The sequence below is a fragment of the Acinonyx jubatus genome, chromosome A1 (genome assembly GCF_027475565.1).
Source record: "Acinonyx jubatus isolate Ajub_Pintada_27869175 chromosome A1, VMU_Ajub_asm_v1.0, whole genome shotgun sequence".
Classification (NCBI taxonomy): domain Eukaryota; kingdom Metazoa; phylum Chordata; class Mammalia; order Carnivora; family Felidae; genus Acinonyx; species Acinonyx jubatus.
This window is the reverse complement of record NC_069380.1, coordinates 99,134,990-99,152,577: the sequence shown is the minus strand read 5'-3', so window position 1 is coordinate 99,152,577 and position 17,588 is coordinate 99,134,990. Positions and strand designations below refer to the sequence as shown.

At 42.4% G+C, this 17,588-nt stretch overlaps 1 protein-coding gene across 2 annotated transcripts; it reads left to right on the top strand.

Annotated features, from left to right (window-relative positions):
• Positions 1 to 948: 948 nt before the first annotated feature.
• On the top strand, positions 949 to 17,367 carry LOX (lysyl oxidase). 2 transcript variants are annotated; one of them, XM_015072475.3, is made up of 7 exons: positions 949 to 1,718; positions 2,086 to 2,194; positions 3,809 to 3,946; positions 5,639 to 5,795; positions 8,641 to 8,736; positions 9,621 to 9,736; positions 13,732 to 17,367. In XM_015072475.3, exons 1-7 carry the CDS (start codon positions 1,094 to 1,096, stop codon positions 13,736 to 13,738), a joined length of 1,248 nt encoding a protein of 415 aa, XP_014927961.2. In that variant the 5' UTR covers positions 949 to 1,093; the 3' UTR covers positions 13,739 to 17,367. The 2 variants fall into 2 exon arrangements, with proteins under 2 accessions (XP_014927961.2, XP_014927967.2); XM_015072481.3 differs by lacking the exon at positions 13,732 to 17,367 and having other exon boundaries at positions 9,621 to 9,740.
• Positions 17,368 to 17,588: the final 221 nt, after the last annotated feature.

The window sequence follows — 17,588 nt, the reverse complement described above, 5'->3', positions numbered from 1 at the left end:
AAAAAAAATGCTTCTTTGAAGCTGCCTTCTGAGTGCTATAGCTCGCTTTGCTGAAATATCCTGGGAGACACTGTCCAGAAGAAGGATGGTTCTTCACTCCCACTCACAGTACAAATCAGGCCGGCATTTTGAAAAGGAGACAGGTTTATTCATCCCTTCAGCGTTAGATGGCTTGGTTCCCTGCAAAATTTCACTTTTAGTTATTAAAATATTCACTGTAGGAAACAAATTTGTAACCCATTTCTCATATTACCTACACACAGAAAAACAAAATCTGATATCTCAGGGTTTATTTGCCGAGGGAGCTTCCCATAAAAGCGAGTGAGTATGCATTGGGAAATTTGTCTGGTTAACTCCTTATGGATAAACGTTAGTCACAATCGTCTCTCCCCGCCCCCTCTTCCCCGACTCTCTCGCCCCCAGCACCCTCCCCACCTCCCGACTTCCCGCCTCTCCAGGGCTGGTGACCTAATAGCATTTTTCTTCGTGCATATTTTGGCGTCGCCCCACGGCCTGGCTGCCTTCGCCTGTCTGAGTCTTTTGAAATTCCTGCATGTTCGCCCCAGATTAAGCCGAGTGTGTCTCAGGATGTGTGTTCCGTTTTGTTCTTTCCCCTTAACGCTGCCTGTGCAACGTGTCTGGGGGGAGGAGGACAGGACGGGGAGGGAGGGGCAGAGGCGAGGAGCTGTCCGCCTCGCACGTTTCCAATCGCATTACGTGAACAAATAGCGGAGGGGCTGCCGGGCCAGAACTGCTTGTGTAACTTTGCAAACGTGCCAGAAAGTTTAAAATCTCTCCTCCTTCCTTCACTGCAGACGCTGCCCGCTCGCCGGGGCCGCCGCGCCGCTCCCCGTTGCCTTCCAGAAAGAAGGACTGGGAAAGAGGAGCCGGGCGGGTGCCACGTCCCGGCAGCCGCCTGTACCGGACGAGGGTCTGCAGCCCACCCTTGGCGTCGCTTGCTGGGGACTGAGTTACCCGCGCTGCGCCCGCCTCCCCGGTTGGAGAGTTGTCCCTCTCTCTCACGTTTGGGCCCCGTTTTTCTGGTCTCCGAGCTACGTCCTCCCGGAGTGGGGACAATCGGGCAAAGGGAGCGATGCGCTTCGCCTGGACCGCGCTCGTGCTCGGGCCGCTGCAGCTCTGCGCGCTCCTGCGCTGCGCCCAGCCGGCCGCCGGCCAGCAACAGCCCCCTCGCCAGCCGCCGGCGGCCCCGGCCGCCTGGCGCCAGCGGATCCAATGGGAGAACAACGGGCAGGTGTTCAGCCTGCTGAGCCTGGGCTCGCAGTACCAGCCGCAGCGCCGAAGGGACCCGGGCGCCACCGCCCCGGGCGCTGCCAACGCCACCGTCCCGCAGCCGCGCACGCCCATCCTGCTGCTTCGCAACCGCACGGCGGCAGCACGGGAGCGGACCCCGGGCTCGTCGGGGGCCACCGGCCGACCCCGACCCGCCGCTCGCCACTGGTTCCAAGCCGGCTACTCGCCGTCCGGGGCCCGCGACGCTGGGGACTCCCGCGACGGCAATGGGACGGAGCCAGGAGAGCGCCCGGCGCTCAGTAACCTGCGGCCGCCTAGCCGCGTAGACGGCATGGTGGGCGACGACCCCTACAACCCCTACAAGTACACCGACGACAACCCTTATTACAACTACTACGACACGTACGAAAGGCCCCGACCTGGGAGCAGGTACCGGCCCGGATACGGTACCGGCTACTTCCAGTACGGTAAGCACCCCCAAGTCGCCCGAAGCAGCCGGGCACCCCTTCCCCAATTCTGGCTCCCCGACGTGGCTGCCTGGGCGCGGCAGGCCTGAGTCCCGCAGATCCGATCCCTCCCCCTGCGCCTGCAGAGGCAGCCCTGGAATCTGGTGCAAACCGCACTCCCGGCCCCTCCTGCTTTCTTTCCACTTTGCTTTGCAGCCCAGGGCGTCCCGTTCTCCTGCTACCCGCAGCCCGGTTGGGTGAAGGGTGAAGGGTGAAGGGTAAGGGACATGGAGGGACCCAAAGCCGGGGGGTGGGGGTGGGGGGCTGGGTTGTCTCAATGCTACCTCTCCCCCTGCCCCCCCCCCCCCAATCGCCTGGTGACGTTTAGGTCTCCCGGACCTGGTGCCAGACCCATACTACATCCAGGCTTCCACGTACGTGCAGAAGATGTCCATGTACAACCTGAGGTGCGCCGCGGAGGAAAACTGCTTGGCCAGGTACCGACAAGGATCTCCTCGGCCTGGCTACATGCACCCGCCTTGGTTCAGGCGCTGCGCGAGTGCCTGGTTCCCACAGCTCTTGTTCCATGAAGACAAGAGTTGGGCAATGGGGCAAGTGGAATGTGGAATGTGGTCTGCTGGGCATGCTGACCTGGATGGAGAGTGTTTAACATTTTGAAGATGTCTGTGGGTTCTTCTGTCTTTCAAACTCTGCCACAAATCAGGGAGGTGGAGCAAACCCTTACGGTGGAGAGTTGGGATCTCATGATCTTTTTCCAAGATCCTCATACTTTGGAGCTAAAGAACTGTACAATAACGTGGAAAAAAATATTGTAATGGAAGAGCTTGTTAATATCCCCTTAAAAAACCGAGGGCTAACTTGCCACTGTGGCAGCCCTCAGAGCAAAGCTTCGGTTTTCTTCTTTTGTTTAAGGCCACAGTTTAGCTTCGTTGTTTTGGTATTACTTCAGCCAGAATAAGCCCGAGCAAGAGCTTTGTTTTTGAATCTGTCCTAAAATAAAATCATAGCAATTTGGGGAATGGAATCCTCTGACTTTGCCGCTGGGAAACCAGCAGAGGGAGCAAACGATGTTTTGATAGGTCTCATAAAAAAACTGTTCAAGTGCAAAGTGAAAATATTCAGTAGTATTTGAATATATATCCATACAACATATATTAGAAGCAGCAAAGTAATGTTGATCTGTTCAGCTGGATCTTTCTCCCACTTTGACCCTCTGTAATTGTCAGGCGGAAGGAAGAGAAGAAAACCAAAGTTACCATTTTCATTCCTGAGTCTCGCATCACTTACTCCGCTGCTCTCCCTATGATATTATTACAGTCATGCCATTGTTTTGCAGATAGCAAAGTTACAAAATTATTTATCTAATCTGGGTGTATGCTTTTAGAATTAATTTCCTCACTTTAAGAAGAAACAATGTTAAATTCAAAGTTCTTTAAAAAATTTTTTTTAAGTTTATTTATTTATTTTGAGAAAGAGAACAAGCAGGGGAGGGGTAGAGAGAGAGGGAGAGAGAAAATCCCAAGCAGGCCCGGTGGGGTCAGCATAGAGCCCGATGTGGGGCTTGAACTTAAGAACCATGAGATCACGAGCTGAGCAGAAACCAAAAGTCGGATGCTTAACCTACTTAGCCACCCAGGTACCCCAAAATTCAAAGTTCTTAATAAGGGCATACTTTTTTCTTTTTCTTTCTTTCTTTTTTTTTTTTTTTTTTAATTTGCAATCATTTCTACTCATTCATGTGGTTCAACAAGAACTGATTACAAATACAGAATTTACTGATTGCGCATACACATTTAATGCTGATTTTGTTACTTTTTTTTTCACTTTTTAACTGCAGATGTCCCTAGTTGTCATGCATTTACTCATTCCACAAACATTCACAACTGAGATCGGGCCACTTGCCAGGCACCATTCTGGGACCCGGGGATTCAGCAGTAAACAAAATAAGCAAAATGCACTGGGCTTGTGCAACTGATAGTCTAGTGGGGGTGGGAGGCAGTCACCATTATAAACTGGAAAGGTTTTGCTTGTACTTTGTCTTGAGTTAATATCCTGTGGAAATTAAAGTGCTTCCTTTTTCAAAACCACAGCTCAGCATACCGGGCAGATGTCAGAGATTATGATCACAGGGTGCTGCTGCGATTCCCCCAAAGAGTGAAAAACCAAGGGACGTCAGATTTCTTACCAAGCCGACCAAGATACTCCTGGGAGTGGCACAGCTGTCACCAGTAAGTGGATGGGCCTCCTGTCACCAGTAAGTGGGCGGGCCTCCTGGGTACTTGTGAGTTGTTTTTTCCTTTTTCAGGTGGTCCTGGAGGTGAAAAATGCCAAGGTTTAGTTTTTATAGAAGAGGGAGAACACTGCTGTTGGGTATTTTACATTTAGAATTTTCTTTGTGTAATGTGACATCATCAAGGGAATCTGTATTTAAGAAAATACATTAGCTACAAGATCCTTTTATCTTTTAAAATGGAAACTCTAAGTCCAGCTGATTAAAACTGCTATAGGATACAACAGTGGGCTTCATGAGAATTTTATTCCAACATACTACAGGTAAGATTTCTAAAAACAACAATAACAACAACAACAAAAAACTTGTTAACAACAGCCAAGATCATCTACAGTGAGATAACATTTCAGAAAGACTGCAAGTTGTTAGTAGAAGGATTTATATGCCAATTGCAAAGAAAGAGATGATTATACTCCATGAGGTGACAAGGACAGACCTCTGTTTTACAAGGCCTGTATCAAACCCAGGGTAAATGCCAGTTCTGTCCTGAATTTAAAGATCCTTACATTAGGCAATTCTATAATTCCCCTTGGTAACTTGCCCAGGTATTTAATGACAGGAAATCCTGAAGGATGCCCCTTAAACCTTCTGCAATTTGAACGTTTTTTTTTTTTTTCTCGTTCTTTCCTTCTGTGAGAAGATAAACAGCTCAGCACCTTTCCTTTAACAAGATGAGAAAAACAGATATGAACACCCAATTTTCTGATCAAGTAGAATTATTTTATTTGTAAATAAAAGTTTACACTAGTTAAATAACAGTGGTGGGGAAAACACACCATTATTTCTCCTTTGTATTTGAGTAAAGGTTTTAAATACGTGAGAACTCACTTTTTTAAAAACTCACAGAAACCTCCCAAGAGTGCTCTTCTTTTATTTGGAATGAAACATGAGTACTGGCAGCCAAAAGAAATATACTAGAGAGCATATGGCAAGGTCTACTTAAACACAGATAGTTTAATGTCTATTTCTATTAAATATTCAAAGATGAAACAGGGTATAATAGGAAAGCAAAATGCTCAAAATAAGTCTGTTTTTCCTAAAAGCAAAGTGAGATCGCTGTCCCTGGGGTGGGGAGGGAAAGCTAGCATGAATCTGGCTTTAAGATAAACTTGATCTTGGGGTGCCTGGGTGGCTCAGTCAGTTAAGTGTTGGACTTCAGCTCAGGTCATGATCTCATGGTTCGTGGGTTCGAGCCCCACATCAAGCTCTGTGCTGACAGCTCAGATCCTGGAGCCTGCTCCAGATTCTGTCTCTGTCTCTCTCTGCCCCCCCCCCCCCACCTGCTCGCACTCTGTCTCTCTCTCTCGAAAATAAACATTAAAAAAAAGAGGTAAACTTTATTTCAATTTCTATAAGTTTCTTTTTTTAAGTTTATTTACTGAGAGAGAGAGAGAGAGAGAGAGAGAGAGAGAGAGAATCCCAAGCAGGCTCTGCAATGTCAGTGCAGATCCTGACATGGGGCTCAAAATGTGAGATCAGAGTCGGATGCTCAACCCACTAAGCCACCCAGGCACCCCAAACTTGATCTCAATTTTAATGCGAAAACAAGTGTGGGAGGCAGTGGGGAATTCGTCTAAAATCCTCATGGCTTTCTCTGTATGTTCTGTCTCTGTGTTGTGTGGGACATCAGACATTACCACAGCATGGATGAATTCAGCCACTATGACCTACTCGATGCCAGTACCCAGAGGAGGGTGGCTGAAGGCCACAAAGCGAGTTTCTGTCTTGAGGACACCTCCTGTGACTATGGCTACCACAGGCGATTTGCATGTACTGCCCACACACAGGTAGGTTGGCTGCCTGAAATCGGGAACCCACAGGGGGTCATCCGGTCAGGATGGAAAATAATTGGGAAAAGGAAACTGGTGGCTTGGTGATCTGAATTATTCTTAAAGCATTTCCTCATCACAGAAGGTCAATGTGCATAATCGCTATGCTCCACGATGAAAAGTAGTGGTTTAGCCTCTGAAAAAAGCCAAATGGTTTCCAGTATCGGCACTCATTCTGTATTCTGTAACTGGCTTGGTAAGTAACTGTGGAAAAGACACCTCTGTGTTCTCCCCTTCAAAACCATTCCTCCCTCCACCTATTAAGTTAGCGACAGAATGGTGATTGGGGCTCGCCAACAAAGAGAAACCTGTTTCTTGAAAAGCTCCTCAAAATCAGTCTCTTTTAAGCATGAAAATAAGACTAGAAGGACACAGTTTCTTTCTCCACGCATATATATTTAAACCTACAGTATAATTGATGTCAGATGTCCCTTGGATGGATTTTTAAAAATAGTGCTGACCTCAGCAGTGTGTATGCCTTATAACGGGAAAATGTGTGTCAGTTAAAAGCCAGGCCAGTATTTCCATAAGAAGCCCTCATTTGTAAAAGGACATTATAATTTTACTCTAGCCGGAATCTTGGCAAGGAGTAGTGAATGTACATCAGGCAGGGCACAAAGGGATGAGCAGCTGGTATCTTGGGGAGTAAATTCTAGGGCTGTGGCAGGAAGCTTTTTGGTGACCTAAATGTCACCACTGCTTCTTTCTCTGAGCTTAAAACACCATAGCAATTGGAGGGGGCAAAAGGTTCAATTCTACTTGCCCTGGAGGCAGCACTTATTGTTCAAATAAAAGATATAACCTACCCACACATTACACATATGTGGGCAGAGAGGTTCCCTTTTCATTCGGCAATCTCCGGCCCCACAGTAGCCGCCTGCCTGTGCACGGCACCTGGAGTTTATTCCCTCCATGTAGGAAAAGAGGCGCTCTGGAAAGCTCTCTGTTGAAATATCTGAATTTACGTCTGTAGGTATTTATAAGACTTCTAGTCTTCCAACTCCTTGGGGTGACCCCATTTCATTATTTATGGTAGCTTTCTTATCAGTTACTTTCCATGTTGAATGTCCTGTTTAAACACTGTTCACCAGGTCTTGTATTACAAGTGATTTTTGTATTCGTGTTTTTCACTAGACTGATGTTTCTTCAACACAGACTTTATTTAAAGGGGAAAAAAAAATTCTGACAAAGCCCCAATGATAACTTAGACTAGTTGTATTTTAATGTAGTTTAAATGTACCCAAACATAAAAATAGATATAATTTCCTTATATCTATACTTTCATCTAACTCGTAAGTTCTTAGATAATAAATTTACATGTTCAACACACATGAAACTAGAAACAGTTAAATTAACTTCATTAATTTAATGTAACCAATGGTTCTCTTTTGCTAAAACCAAACGGCGAATTTAGACAATGTTGGCTAAGGTTCTACATTTCATTTGTGCTTACAGTTTGACTTTGAATATGTGAAATGCCTTTTTGTTTGTTTTTTTAAAGGCCTTAAAAATTCCTGTTCCTGGTGTGCTAGTTCAAATAATCAAAGTTAATCACTTAAATTCCGCCAGCTGATGTACCAGTTTCAGAGCTCTTAAAGCTCTTTTGGTAACAAGGTGATCTTAAGCACCGAAGAAATTTTGGGTGCTGAAATTCAGTGGCAACAGTGAGTTAAAATGATTCCAACATATGCTTTAAAATTTACTTCAGTATTCGGATGAAAATACAACAGTTAAATCTTCTCAAGAAGGGGCTAATTGCATCAAGAATATACCTATGGACTCCAATTTGAACAGATTTCCCTAGACTGTAACATTCTGGAGAGCAAGGACTGTATCTTATTGGAATTCTCCTCCTCCAGGCCTGTAGAAGGCACTCATTTCCTCACTGAAGTGAATATCTTAGCAACTCGAGTGATGTGGTATTCATTCATTGAGGCATACATTCATCCCTTTAATTTAATAAAATATTTCAGTGACAATGTGAGAGAGAGGGAGGGAGAGAGAGAGACAGAGGGAGAGAGAGAATGAATAATATGCTGGTTAAGAATAGGGATCCTGGACTCCTGAATGCCTAAACTCAAAACCATCTCAGCCACTTACCAGCTATATATCCTTGAGTGACTTAACTGACCGTACAGTGCCTCATGTTCCTCATCTGTAAAATGGGGATAATAACAGCTCCTGTCCTCCTGTAGTTGTGAACATTGAATTTATAGATGTAACATGTTTTAGATTGGTCCTGGCACATGATACATACTTCATAAATGTTAGCTACTCAAAAATGCAACATAGACACCACCCTAAAGGAGCTTCTAATCTCTAGTGAGATATATTGTTATACAGTACAATTATAATGTAGAGCATGAGAGCACAAACACTATAAAATCTGGGCACTCAGAGTGAAGGAGGGTAATTCCAAGAGAGACTGGAAAGGCTAGTTGAGCTGAGGATGTGTGAGTTAAGGGGATTATTACATGGCCTTCATCGCTGAACTGGTGATATTCTAGAATTTTGGTGGAGGCCTGTCCTGTCACTTAGAGTGTATTTATCACTGGTAACTGACGACACGTGCAAGAAGCTACATGTACTACTACTTATATTAGTCCTGTGTTTTTTTAGCTGGAGGTTCTATAAGGCTGGGTAATATATACTTCTCAAAGGAAATGTGATAGAAGTATAGCTTTATGTCAAACTCTTGTAAGTACTCACTTAAAATTTAATTTGCAACTACTAAACACATTCTTTAACATGTTCTAACCTTATACCATCTTTTTAAATAATCTTTAAATTTTCTTTCTTCTAGGGGTTGAGTCCTGGCTGCTATGATACCTATAACGCAGACATAGACTGCCAATGGATTGATATTACAGATGTAAAGCCTGGAAACTACATTCTAAAGGTAGAGAGACCTTTGAAAATAGAAACCTGCAATTTATTTTGATTGCAACTCAATGGACCTCCCCTTCTGAATCCAATGTTAAATAATCACAACGCTGCAAGCAATTATATATCTCATAGGAATATTTCTTTAAAAAGTGTTTTTTTTTTTTTTTTGAAGTTTATTTGAGAGAGAGAGAGAGACAGACAGTCTGGTAGGGGCAGAGAGAGACAGAGGGAGACAGAGGGAGAGAGGGGGAGGGAGGGAGGGGGAGGGGGAGGGGGGGAGAGAGAGAGAGAGAGAGAGAGAGAGAGAGAGAGAGAGTGAGAGGGTCCCAAGCAGGCTCCACACTATCAGCACAGAGCCTGATGTGGGACTCAAACTCACAAACTGTGAGACCATGACCTAAGTGGAAATCAAGAATTGGACGATTAATCAACTGAGCCACCCAGGCACCCCAAAATATTTCTTTTTTTAAATGTTTATTTTTGAGAGAGAGCAAGAGAGCGAGAGAGAGAGGGAGCGAAAGCGAGTGAGCAGGGGAGTGGGAGACAGAATCCAAAGCAGCCTCCAGCCTCTGAGCTGTCAGCACAGAACCCAACATGGGGCTGGAACCCTGAGCCCCAAAGTCTGACCCTTAACCAACTGAGCCACCTAGGCATACGGAAATATTTCTAAACCAACATACGTATATGAAAAAGTTACTTTAAGAACTTCAGTGAAAAATATATGGCCGCCTTCTGTAACTTCTCCAGAGTTTTACCACTTGCCTCACTTTTTAACCCCCCGCCCTGCTTGATGAAGTTGATGCATTTCCTTGTTGTAGCCTTGTGGAAATAGGAAGCTATTAACCAGCAAACACTGCTGATGAAATCTGAAACACGGATGATATTTACATTGCCTAGGTCAGCGTGAACCCCAGCTACCTGGTGCCGGAATCAGACTATTCTAACAATGTCGTGCGCTGTGAAATCCGCTACACGGGACACCATGCGTATGCCTCGGGCTGCACAATTTCACCGTGAGTCCTAACTGCCTAGCTTAGTTGATTCTGTTCTCAAAGCGTTTTAGCTCAGTGACAGGCATTATACATGTGTCTCTTTCTACTACTACCGCAGCTTGCCTGGAAAGCAGTCTGTGCTATCCCGTGATTAGGGTTGATCTTCCTTTAATGATGGTGGAGAAGGGGGAGGGCAGATGTCCTCTGGTTTTTATCATCCTAAAGCTGAGTTTGCAGGACAGGATATACACACAGAACAGACTGTTTACCCGCAAAGCCCCTGGGGCGGATGAATATGTAAAACAGGCCGTATGCAGTGTGGGTGACCTTGGGGGATCCCAAACAGTTGGATTTCCTCAATCTTCACCAGAGTCCATGAAGCAGCCCTGAAGAAATTCCTAGAGTTCTTTAAAGTACATTTTGGAAATCACTGCCTTAAAGTACTCGACCGAAGAGGTCAGACCGCCTGTTCTGTACAAAACCAAGATTTTACAAATTTGAGTTCTAAAACCACAAGTACTAGAGAAATATCCTAGGAAGGGAGGCATGTGTGGAAGTTCCTGCATACTTTTCCTAGCCCCGAAACTCTTCTTTGAATGCAAGCTCAGAGGGACTCCCAGCACATAAATATTAACAGGGGTGGTGCTGTGATGAAAGTAACTGAAGGAAGGTTAGGGAGTTTGGCCTGCTGGTCTCTGCCCTACGCGATCCCTTAAGCCCTGCCTGCTCTGGCGGTACTGGCTTAAGGACCCGAACCATCACCTGTGCGACCTGGGAGTGCTACATTCCCAGTAATACAAACACTGTTGGAATGATACTGAAAGTGTCCAGCTGGGAGAGGCACCAGTGCCACTGGGCCACTGTGGAAACATGTCACAGAGCTGCACTGGAAACTCACACTTAATACCCCTTTCTCCTTGATACACAGCCCAGGACAGTGGTTGGTTGGCCCCACGTAAATCTGTGGTTTGTGGGATTTCCCAGACCTACCCAAACCCAGTTGTGCAGGCTTTCCCCCACACCTGGGCTCCTGGCCAGAGGAGGTGTGGGGTTCAGAGCAGCCCACGTTCCATGCTCTGGGCCGTGTGCTGTGGCTCAGGCTGTATTCACCTGAGAGGGAGCCCTTTCCTTATTCTGTAAGGGAGCCGAGCCTGTGCTTTACAAACGGCACCACGGCTTTACAGATACATGCAGCCTAGGACGGCACAAGGACGGCACCGAGAAAAGATAATCAAATGTATTCTTGGGAACATGCCCACGGTGCAGAAAACCTGGCTGGGCATATGGCCCATATTGTATGGAGTTCATCAAAGGATAACTGAAAATCCTTAGCACATCAGTGTAATTAAAAGAAAAAAAAATATGCTTATTTTTGAGAGAGAGACAGAGCACCGGGATAGGGGCAGAGAGAGAGGGAGACACAGAATCTGAAGCAGGCTCCAGGTCTGAGATGTCAGCACAGAGCCCAATGCAGTGCTTGAACTCACTCATGAACCGTGTGATCATGACCTGAGCCAAAGTCAGATGCTTAACTGACTGAGCCACCCAGGTGCCCCCACATCAGTGTAATTTAAGCTAAACTAAAATAGTGTAAAATGCATAGATTAATTAATTTCTCTCAATTTTTATGATTCCTTATTCACTCATTTTCTATTTGTTGGCATTCTTGCTTTTGCACTGTGGATTCACTGAGGTCCTAAACTAGCTATTAAAGACTAATGCAAAGATAAATACGGTTTCTAACCCTTTACTGTGTGCCCTTGGAACTGTATGACAGGAATTCTCAATTACTTTACATGTGAATCTGCTGTGTAATGTCTGTCTCCTATCTGTGCCGTCATGGCTGGGACGCAGTCTCTTGTCCATCACTGTATGTACCCGGGTACAAACCTGCCACCAAGTAGCCTCTCATTCAATGCTTGGACAGTAGAGAAATGACCCTCTCTTTCAGGGAATTTAGGATGTGGAATTGAGAGGCTCAGAGAAAGACACAGAGAACTATAGGAGAGCTACACTCTGAAAATTCCACAAGGGGTAAAATAAAATGCAGGGAAACTGAAGGATCTCTGCTACAAGCCAGGTGACTTTGCAGGTACAAAGGCTGACCTTGTGCTAAGAATGGGTCTGGAGATATGACTGTTGTAGCACAGAGTGTGTCTTGATTTTCATCAGTAGAATCTATTGAATTGGTTATCGCCAGGTGTTTGAAACAAATAAAAAAAACCTTTATATTGCTCCAGCACAGAGTTGTTTTATTTTTCTTTCTTTCTTTCTTTTTTTAAACCAGTTGTCATTGACTGTAACTAAATTGCAAGACTGGTTGAGGTAAAATTTTAATAAGTAGTATTGATCAGATAGATGGAAATAGGAGAAGGTGAAATGATCTACAGTGATATGTAATCAGATAACAAGATGGTACTTCTCGAGGGGTGGATAATAATGGGAGATGTGCAGAGACCGTGACTCGAGAGAGGAAGCCTTGCCTTCAGATGAATGATGCCTGCCTCCTTTGTTAGGACTTTTGCTTCTGGTCTCCCTTGCTAGGGATAAGCATTCAGAGGAAGGAGCCATCTTCTCTAGCTGAGATTCAGGACTGGCTTTAGGAAAGAATTTGAACTAGGCCTTGAAGGTTGAAGAGGACTGAGCTGCAGGGGGCAGTTGGGGAAGGGCATGTCAAGAGGAGTTAATATCACTGGTCCCCCATGGCAGGAAGAAACTGTAGGACAGATTTGGAAAACCAAGTCTTCTTGTGTGGCTAAGGCATGTGTTTCATGGGGTTAAGAACTGGGCTAAAAGGATGCTAAATTGGGACCAGATCAAAGGGATCACTGAAGAGGAAGCCAGAAAGTTTGAACTTCATTCTGAAGGCCATGAGGAGTCTTTGAAGTTCTTTGATCAAGGAGTGTAACTTGCCTAAAGCCATGGGGTCAGTCTGGTGGCTTGTAAGTGGCACTGCACCTGATTCCCTTGGTAATGTTATAGTACTTTTTTAACTTTAAAAAAAAATAATTTTTAAAAAATGTTTATTTATTTTGAGAGACAGAGAGAGTGAGTGAGACTGGGAGGGAGAGTTCATGCATGCATGCACATTCACAAGCAGGGAGGGGCAGAGAGAATCCCAAGCAGAGAGTCTGATGTGGGCTCAATCTCATGAACCATGAGATCATGACCTGAATGAAAATCAAGAGTCAGACACTTAACTGACTGAGCCACCACCCAGGAATCCCTACCGTTTTTAACTCTTTAAAGACATATCATCTCTCGGTTCACTGATTGTTTTTCATGCTAATGAAACACTGGAGAGTATTCCATTGGTGTGTAAAAACTACCCAGTAAGATAGGGTATGCCTTTGATATAGCCTCTCTCCCTCATTGTCCTCACTGTAAACAAAATGTATGGACCCAGTGACTGTGGCCCAGTTCAGTTTTATGATACTGTGATTAAGTTCTCCACTCACAAAACTTAGTACCTGGAAATTGACGGTCTGTGACTTAAGACTGCTTATTTTCTTTATGTGGGGATCTGTGATCATAATATAAATACTGTATTTCATTGATTGGCTTTGACCCTGTATCTGCCTATGAATGCATCATTCTACATCCAAAACTGTGCTGAGAGAGGAGTAACGTGGGACAGTGCAGAGGCCAAGACCCTGCGTCTAGGTGGACATACTGTACTTGCTCCCTGGAGTGAACTCATCTGGGCAGGGCTTCTGGTCCCATAAGGCCTGCTTTACTCTCCGTTCTTTTAGAGGCTGTTTCTTTTACCTCTACACATCAAGTCTGTAGATACCAGACATACACTTTCTATTAACAAAGCTACTAACAAAGCCACCTCCTTCAAATCAGTATTAAAAGAGTGTATTCATGGGTAACTTCATAAGGTGACTGTTGCTTAGGTGGAGAGAAATTGCTACAGATGTTTTTTTTAAAGGGTCAACTTTAAACGTGTCTACTGTACTCATTCATAATATTATCAAGTTAATAACTTGTCTTATTTTGTTTTCTTAATCTAGGTATTAGAAAGCAAGCCAAAACTCCCAATGGATAAATCAGTGCCTGGTGTTCTCAAGTGGGAAAAAATAGATTAACTTCAGTAGGACTTATATATTTTCAAAGACAGAACAGAAAACAACAAAAGAATTTTTTTTTGGACTCTTTTACACCCAAGCACGTAACTGGATTTTGGACATTTAAATTGGCATTATTTGGGACATTTTTAATATTATTATTTGTATTACCTTGCGAATGAACACAGTGTTTCCATTCTGTAGATGTACATGTGGCCCTTTCAAGGAAATCCAAATTTCTTAGGCTCCTTCAGAAATTACAGTGTAAAAGGGAAAATAACATTTCAGTGAATGAGCCAAAATTACTATGAACTGAGAATTTTCTTAAGTGCTGAAACTTCAGTAAACCATAGCAATAACTGGCTTGTATATGTCTTAGCATAGATCCATTTAGAAAGGAGGTTCCTACTGTGCGAATAGATATGGACACATCTGGTGCTGAGGAAGGACCAAACATATTACCATTGGTGTCAAGAAATATTATTATATAGCAGAGAAATGGCAACATATGTATTCAGATAGTTACATCCCTATATAAAATTTATGTTTACATTTTAAAATTAGTAAACTCCTGTCTTTCTGTTTAAGTGTACCATTTCATTCTGACTTAAGTCAGCTTTGTTTTGGAACAAATTAAGTAACTGAGCTGCCCAAGACCTGTCTGACATTCACTGTTGCTGCCTCAATTCTTTAATTTTCCTATGGGCAGAGACCTTTTAAGTGGCATTCTTAGAATCACCATTCTGGGGACTGGTATACGGAGGACGACTGTGTGAATGGGAAGTCATTCTGATGATAGATGTGATACATTCAGAGATACTATGTATGCATTTAAGTATATGGACCTATTAGCTAAAAATATTTTCCTTGTTGACATAAAAATCATACAAACAAGTCCCCCAAACCACAACTGTCTCTCAAATACTTTAAAAAAAAATTGATGAAAAACATCTTAGGATTTTCAACTTTTCTACATTTTTTAATGTAGAAAATGAAGAATGCTTTAAAACGAAGAATGCTAAAAAAATTTTTTTTTTAATTATCCAGAATAGAAAACATCATATCTGGATATAGGAACATTATCAGGTCATCCAGGAATCAATCATACATTTTTTTTTCCTGTGTGTCTGAAGTGTAAACCAAATTAGCAAAGCATGTAACACTACATACTTGAGGGGTTGGTGAATAAGGGAAAGAGAATACTTTCTATACAACGAATGGCTGTGCTGCACCATGAGATAGCTGTGATTTTATTTTCAAACTGTGAAACCATGTGCCACAACAAAATTTGGAAGATTCCTTTTTTTCCCCCCTAGATCCAAAAGGTGCAGAGAGAAATCAAATGACACTTTTAAGTTAGTGGTGCTCAGGCAGAAGTCTTCCTACGTGAACCAGTATTCAAATCTCAAGCAAGGGATTTCCAGTGCCAGGACATGTTTGGTAGAATTTAAAAGTGAGGCGGCATCCCTCACTGTTATGTCACGTATATCATACGTCATAGACTCGTAAAGTCAACACCAACTGCTAAGAATCGTTCCCTACTCACTAGTGCCTATCGTGGCAAGAGGGGCTAGAGATGGACCATCGTCCAGGCGCCGATGTGATCCTCCTCTACCAGGGCACAAGCTTACCAACAGAGAATGCGGCTTGACAGAGACCCAGAACTTTTACTGAGCTAGTATCTGAGCTACGGAATAGCTTCTTTGATGTACCTCTTTGCCTTATGTTGCGTTTTTTAGTTTTAAGACTGTAGAGTGATCCTTTCAAATTATTATCTTTTCTAATAGAGATATTTTAATATACTTGCTTAAAAAAAAACACAACAAAACTACTGTCAGTATTAATACTGAGCCAGACTGGCATCTACAGATCAAGGCCATTGAGATTCTTATCCTTGTAAAAATTATAGCATGGCCTTTGAACACATATGAGAAGACATTTACTATCATTCATGGAGCTTTCCATCTGTCTGTCCATCCATCATCATTCAAGAGCCTAATTACATGCCAGGTGCTTACATACTAGGCCTTGGGATATTAAAAAACAACAACTGTCCCCTAACCTCAAGAAGTATTAAAAATGTCATTATCTCCCTTTAGGTCCACTTTATTTCATTTTTAACAACTATAAATACATGTCTGAAATTTTTCTTTTTTTAGCACTATTGTTTTTCATGACCATATTTTATTTTAAAAAAATAAGTTAAAATAAATAGCTATATGCATGTATGTGTTACTAATAATTAAAACTATGTTTTCAATCCTTGAAATGTCTGCCTCTTAAATATAAAGCCTACTATTTGGTTGATTTTGAGAAAAAAAAGTTTCAATTAGGAGGCTAAACTTTCTTGCTTATTCCTTATGTAAATATTCCTTCCTCCCATTACCCTTAAACACTACCGAATAACTCATAAGTATTGATTTAACACTCAACATTTTTGAACCTCAAGGGATCTCGTCTCTGAATAACCACAAAAATTCACATATAGTGATTAGCTGGTCAAAGTTATTCATTAATAAAATTTAAACAAAAAACATAATCCAGCCTTACCAAACTCCAAATAAAATATTTTTTAAAAAGGAGATAGAAATAATCCCAAGAATGTGGAGTGCTGGAAAGAGATTGGCTTTTAAACTAATAAAGACTCTGAAAAAAAGGACTAAATAAGAAAATAATTTATTGACTCCTTCCATATGCCATGTTAGTAGCCTCATAATTATTTAGACTGCAGTCTGCATTAAAGATGTCTTGACCTTTGAGGCTAGGATTCAGTCTCCCAACAGTACTATAACATACGAATCCACAAGTATCCACAAGAATCCATTGCCTGTTTCCAGGAAATCTTTATATTTTTACATACTAATTTTATCCACAATTTCTATCATCTAATTATTCACTATGTTTTGTTTGTAATAATGAACAATTTTTTCCTCTCTGAAATCTCATAGGATAATCACACTTACAAACATTCGTAATATTCAGATTCTGAAGGAAATGCAGTCCACTAAAATGATCATGGCACTGAGAATTCATCTTTAGCAAACTGTGTGAAAATACAATTTAAAAATACCTTGTTTTGATATTAACTGTATAGTAAATGATAAGTAAAAATGCCCCTTTTCTGGATTTTTTATGTTCAGAATTCATATTCACAATCAGCATATTCAATCAACAGCTCTATCTCATTCCCAACTACCCAAAGGCCTGGGCCACTTTTGAACACTTAAAGCATTTCATTTATCCTTCAAACCAGAATGGTGCTGAAATATTTCAACTTGAATGTAAAATGTATTAAGTCTTAGCTCACAAGATAGAAACATTTAATTAATATATAACTGCTTGCTATGAACTAAATGACATGTGATTTGGTATTGTAATGTTTTTGATGAAGTTTTAGTTTCTTCCAAATTTTTCAGGAATCCTATTTGTAAAACATCTGTAACTTTTTTAAAGAGCTTTTATTTTAAATGCCCAGACACTGGCTTTATATTCTTCTTTACATTCTCACATTCTTTTATTATATGCCTATACTATGATTGCAAGATTATGTAAAAATGCCTTGAATAAATGATTTCAAGTGTCTATAGTGGTCATTTGTTGTTAAATACAAATAAATGATATGATTTTCATTTTAGGTTAAAATCTTAAAACCATGACTATGGCTGGTGGTTTTGCTTAGTTACCTTTTGTATTAACAAATTGTTTAACGAGCTCACATGGCTTGAAACTTGTTTCTGATGGATAAAAATGTAGCTGATGTTTTAAAAAGAAACTTGCACATGAATTGATCCTAACCTCTCTAA

Excerpts from the sequence above, each read along its gene's own strand:
- LOX (XM_015072475.3), top strand. The coding sequence starts at position 1,094 with ATGCGCTTCGCCTGGACCGCGCTCGTGCTCGGGCCGCTGCAGCTCTGC. Across the intron at positions 2,195-3,808 it reads GAGGAAAACTGCTTGGCCAG|CTCAGCATACCGGGCAGATG; the intron begins GTACCGACAAGG and ends TCAAAACCACAG. Across the intron at positions 5,796-8,640 it reads CATGTACTGCCCACACACAG|GGGTTGAGTCCTGGCTGCTA; the intron begins GTAGGTTGGCTG and ends TCTTTCTTCTAG.